The sequence below is a fragment of the Chanodichthys erythropterus genome, chromosome 14, assembly GCF_024489055.1.
Source record: "Chanodichthys erythropterus isolate Z2021 chromosome 14, ASM2448905v1, whole genome shotgun sequence".
Lineage (NCBI taxonomy): Eukaryota > Metazoa > Chordata > Actinopteri > Cypriniformes > Xenocyprididae > Chanodichthys > Chanodichthys erythropterus.
The window spans coordinates 37,818,091-37,824,090 of record NC_090234.1 but is presented as its reverse complement, the minus strand read 5'-3'; the positions used below and the strand labels follow the sequence as shown (position 1 = coordinate 37,824,090).

Sequence of the window (6,000 nt, the reverse complement as noted above, 5' to 3'; positions counted from 1 at the left end):
AACATGAATCACTACAGCATATTTTCCACTAGGTGGCGTGTGTGAGTCCATCCAAAAACACATGTTTGAGGTCTAGTGCCAAAATACAAATATTTTCATTACTCCACATTTCTGGTTCTCAGCAAGAGATGAAACACATTTCTAATGATGCTTAAGGTTGGACGGTTTAGTTTAATATTCTTTGGTTCTCTTTGATACCAGCTCCAACTAATGATCGTACTTCACATCATCCAACCGAGACATCATTGGAAAAGCGGTTAACCCCAACTAAACTCGCACGTCAAAAAACACTCTCAGACATTTGGAGCGAGTGCAACTTTATTCTGTTGAGTTCCATAGATGTAACAACACAGGAGACTACATGGTGTACAGTATGTGCAGAAACATCCACTGAGACAGACATCATACAACACAGTATCCCATCATACATCACTGTCCCCGTGTTAAGAAGTTGTACATATGGATTGTTAATATCCGACTGATATTCCGCTCTAATTAGAAAGACAAACTTAAGGCCACTACCCATATAAAAGTATATTAATATTGGCCCTACGGCGAGAGATTTCTCTACTTCAATACATATCCTAAGGAGATATACAAGGCGCTTGATAAAACATTATCAATTTGTGTTTGAGCAAGAAACGTTTGGATTCTTGTGCCGTTGCCAGAAGAGATTGCTGCTTTTACATTCCTGAGTACTGATCTACGATAGTAATCACAGGCTGTGAGCTTATTTCAGTTCAAACATGGAGGCCCTGTATGGCCCCAACTGATTCACAATGCTGGTATAAAAGTGCTAAAATATTCCAGGGTTCATGTTTTTTTTGTTTTTTTTTTTAAAGCTCAAAACAATACCTTAAAGGGACAGTTCACCCAAAAATGAAAATTTTGTCATCTCTTACTCAGCCTCAAGTTATTCCAAACCTGTACGAGTTTCTTTCTTCCGTTGAACACAAAAGAAGATATTTTGAAGAATGTTGACGGTAGCCATTGACTTCCATAGTAGGAAAAAAGTGTCAACTCTCTGGTTTCTTTTGTGAAGAAAGAAACTCACGTATTTTTGGAACAACTTGAGGGTGACTAACTGATGACAAAATTTTCATTTTTTGTGTGAACTATTCCTTTAACTACAACAGTGAACAAGAAAAAACAGGAACTGTTAAAATGCCTCCCAACAAAACAACTGTGAGGAACCCCACCCTGCACACAAAGCACAGAACATGAGCGAGAGACGATCACGAGCCAAACCGCAAGCAGACAATCCGTGACCTGCGCGTTATCCTAGTAACCTTTCGACAGCACTTCTGAGCTTTAAGCTGGAAATCCGAAATGACTCCTGTAACTGACTCATGCAGCGTTTAACTAGTACTAGCATCGTCCATTATAGGGATAGCTCACCTAAAAATGAAAATCCTGTCTTTGTATACTCTGTGGAACAAAAAAGAAGGTATTTTGAAGAATGTTGGCAACTGAACAGTTTTGGTGACCAATGACTTCCATTGTGTGGACCAAAAAGAAAAAAAAACAACACTGAAACATTCCTCAAAATAATCTTCTTTCATGTCCCACAGAAGAAAGTCAGTCATACAGTTTTGAAAGGACACGAGGCTGAGAGTAAATGACTTTTCATTTTTGGGTGAACTAACCCTCCAAGTCGCCTTATAATCTATCTTTTCTATCCGCAATGACTGTCACTGAGCCACAGGAAATGTTCTCTTTGGCCAAATCTACAGAAGCACTTGCGTGAGCTGCATAAAATCTTTCATCAGACACTATTTGATTTCTTACAAAATAATGATTAAAAATAACTACAGCACAGGAAATCAGCCTAAATGCTCAACAATGATGAAAATGACAGCAATTCAAGCAGCCTAGTTCATTTAGACACGGAAACGGACAGAAAATCTGTGCTGTTTTTAATCGCTTGAATCTAGTGATACACACACACACACACACACACACACACACACACACACATATGACTGAAATTTCCCAGAATGCATGCATTAAATCAACCTGGTGACAATAATGTGCTCTGACTTTGTAAACTATTTCATTGGATATCACAGGAAACATTACATGAATGTTCTGATAGACATCTGAATTGTTAACTACCTGGACATTTATGCGTTACATTTTCGCATTTCGATTTTGTTCTTATCGTGTCCTTTTTTTCAAACATTCCTGGAGCTAAATCGGCTTAATCATTGTGAGAGGTAAGAAAACATCCCGTCTGTATGTCCACCCAGATCCTGCCCTCCTCTCACTCTCTCACTTTGTTCCCTGCTGGGTTTGAAGTTCAGAGTTTGGACCCATATGCATTTTAAACGCATTTTACAGCTATGCAAACAAAAGAATCAGGTTTACAGGCCACTCGTCCTGTAGCCGTCAAGCGGCGATTTCTTTCACACTCGCTATTCTTATCTTTAACACCTTTCTGTCGCCGCCAGTGAGAAAGGAGGAAGAGGAGAAAAGGCAGAGAACCGGTCCCTCCTGCTCCCCTGCTGCTTTTGTCTGGACTGAACGGAGAAGGCCTGCTACTGTGACAACGATTCAGTCCGAGAGACCTTCATCAACCCAGAATTCATTCCACCAGGTCTCTTGGTCTCACTTGAAATGGCATCATTTGTATTCAATGATGTGCTGGTCCTAGTACGATAGAAACGATTCTCGCAAACGCGATCCACTGCAAACTATTATAAAACATACGTTGTGTCTCACAAAAACGGATCTACGTAGCCACCTCTTTAGATTCGTGTTCATAGTGATCCGAGACACATTCTCAGGTTCGCTCTATGAAAGGTAGAGCAATAATATAAAGCTAAATACACTTATCCCAAACCCAAAACCCCCGAAATGGCCTCTTTGTTCTTTGAGAACAAGCACAAAGCTAAAAATGTGCATAGCAAAAGGCAAACGTTTCATCTTCTTTTCACCCAATGAAAGCTGCTGTTTATTAATAACCACTTTGTTCTCCGAGAGTCCATTTTTTTATCACGTTAGATTAATGAAATGTGTGGATGCAGTTGCTAGGACGCTCGCTGAGGGGCGTGTCTAACTCTCTGACAGACAGGGGGAGGGGGAGGAGCCTGAGGGCTGCTGGGAAAGCATGCAGGTTCTTCGCGAGACTCTCGGCTCCGGTTCGGGTGTGAGGCGGGCGGCGCTCTGGTTCTTGAGGTTGTTGAGCTCCTGTGTGGGCATCAGCGGTTTGGGAATGCTGACCAGGCAGAACGCGGAGCCGCTCTTGGGGATGAAGTTGACCTTGTTCCTATCTGGGCACAGGAACTGTGGGATCTCCCGTTGAGGCCTGGCCCTGAGGAGATGAAAAAGGAGAGCGATAAGATGGTGAGAAGAACTGACTCAGCTTTGAAGTCTGTGTAAATGTTACGCTATCATCATTTCAAGGCTCATGCTGCAACACAACAGCGGAGAACAGAGTGCAGATAAAGCAGCAGATCAGGACACACTGCAGCACTCACTGTGTTTCCTCTGTGAAGACCTTGACTCGCTCACAGCCCTCGGGTGGCTCGCGTTTGAACATGTAGCTGTTGTTTGGCTTCGGGGATGAGGCGTATTTGGGTAGTGGTGAGCTGGGGGCTAGATCTGTGAAAATGGTACAAGAAAAAATGAGTAGAATGACAACAACTTGGACAGGCTTATTAGTGGAGATGATAAGTGTGCACAATTCAACAGAGAGCTGAACAATAACTTGTCAGTCTTAAGGAAGCCCTGTATAATTACATGCACCACATCAGTGTTGTTAAAAAAACAGCTTGATGCAGAATTAAGCGGAATTATTTTTAAAATCGACGCATTTTGCAATTTCTAGAATTTATATAACCTTTTTTCCCCCCAAAAAACTATCATTATACTCTTTATTTACTCTATTTACTTCACGACCATTGAAAAAGTATGTTCTATTTAGTATGAATGCATGTAGTATGAATGAAATCCGGACGTACTACATCCGCCATGTTGTTACTGTCATATGACGTCATAATTTTCGTCAACGACATTTTTTCACGGACGAAAACAAGACGATGACTAAATAAAAATGCGTTTTGAATGACTAAAACTATGACTAAAATCTACTCTAATTTTCGTCAACGAATAAAAAAAAGAGATGAAAAGGAAAGAGATGGACGCTTTGGGAAGATATCCAGTCAGGACTGGTGTCCTGTGTGGAAGATGCGCACATTTGAAGTGTAACGTGATGGTCTAACCGCGGGAAACGCGGCGCTGTTGCGCCCTCTACAGGCTCGTCCAGCAGCACTTCAGACTGCTTCGCAATTAATGAATAGCACACATTTATGCCAAGCGATTGCTTACAAGCTAATGTTGATGGATTATGACAATGTTTACTGCACAATGTTAATATGTTTTAGACTGTTGTAAGAATGCATATTTTATCACCCTCATGAATAGCTACAGTGCAGACTGCAGACATTTCAGAATAACAGTCACTGTGTATTTCCGGGTTGTTTTATAATGATTTTTTTTCCCTGGTCATTATAGTTATTTTGTTTACACAATAAACTGTATTTCATTTAATTTCTATTTAATTCATAGTAAACTACTGTATCTTCTGTCACAGAAGGAAAGACTAAGAACATTATTCAATATATTTTACTAGTATAAGGGTTATTATAGTTAACTAAGCCTAAAACCAAAGAAATCTTCATTACTTGAAATAAACATTAACTTAAATAAAAAATAAATATATAAATAATGTAAACTTATTTTATTTCATCTAGTTTCTAAGCTTTAGCTTAACCTGAGGTATTAAAATAAACAGAAATAAAAACTTATAGACATTTTAAAGCAAAAACTAAAAGACAAACACAAAAAATTACTAAAACTTAACTAAAATTACAATTACAAATCAAAAATCAAATCTAATAAAAATTTTAAACGAAAACTATAATAGTAACTTAATGATAAGTGTGTCAGTCCCTGAAAAGTACTGAATTTTGCTCGTTCGTGTCTTTTTTCACTTTAACGGTCAAAAACCGTCTGCTTTGGCGAGCAAAGTACAGTTGGGTGAACAAACAGTTTGGAGAATATCAGATGTATATCAGTGTATTGGATCTGTGTATTGTTAGAGAAATGCTTAATGCATTACAATTTATCTAAATTTGATTTTAGTCGACTAAATCTAGTGTAGATTTAGTGGACTAAAATTTTATGATATTTAGTTGAATAAAACTAGACTAAAACTAAGACAATTTCTGATGACTAAAATATGACTAAAATTAAATGGCATTTTAGTCAAAAGACTATGGGCCCTATTTTAACGATCTGAAACGCAAGTGTGAAAGCGCAAAGCGCAAGTAACTTTGTGGGCGGGTCTCGGCGCTGTTGCTATTTTCCCGGCGGGATAAATGGCTCTTGCGCCCGGCGCAAATCTAAAATGGGTTGGTCTGAAGTAGCTTCATTATTCATAGGTGTGGTTTGGGCGTAACGTGAAATAAACCAATCAGAGCGTCATCCAACATTCCCTTTAAAAGCAGGTGCGCAAGTTCCATTATGGATTGCTATTATTATGGCGTATTTACCAGGCGCAAGCCAGGAGCGGTTCACAGCCGAGGAGACTGATGTTCTTGTAAGAGCAGTGAAAGACAGAGAAGTTGTGTTGTATGGGGATGGGAGAAACCCACCCAAAATAGCGTCGGTTAAACAGGTTTTTTCACATCTTCGTGGCACACCACAATGATTTCCGTCATCTCATGTGTTAATATTTTTTTAGTGTAACATATGATTTGCAAAAATAACTGTTGCATCTGTGTAGATTACATGAGCAAAGTGTATGCGCGTTGTGCACGCTATACATTATGGTCAAGCATGCGCCCTTAAAATAGCATAATGAACAACGCGCAACGCGCCACTGACTTTAGACTAGGTTTTTTCTGGTCAGTGGTGCAATTGTTTAATGGAACAGCAAAATAGCACCAGGGATTGTTTGCGCCGGAACACGCCTCCTTTTTTGCGCTGAACCGCCCA

At 39.6% G+C, this 6,000-nt stretch overlaps 1 protein-coding gene across 3 annotated transcripts in view; it reads right to left on the bottom strand.

The window, feature by feature from the left end:
• Nucleotides 1-260: 260 nt before the first annotated feature.
• The window catches only part of fam117bb (family with sequence similarity 117 member Bb), a 59,389-nt gene continuing 53,649 nt past the window's right edge, over nt 261-6,000 (bottom strand). For 2 of the 3 annotated variants that reach the window (XM_067409737.1, XM_067409735.1), the window contains 2 exons: nt 3,480-3,603; nt 262-3,313 (listed from right to left, as the gene is read on the bottom strand). In XM_067409737.1, coding sequence (XP_067265838.1) covers nt 3,055-3,313; nt 3,480-3,603 — 383 coding nt within the window. In that variant the 3' untranslated portion in view covers nt 262-3,054. Of the gene's footprint in view, nt 3,314-3,479; nt 3,604-6,000 lie in introns of all 3 variants that reach the window. The other variant, XM_067409738.1, reaches the window with a different exon arrangement.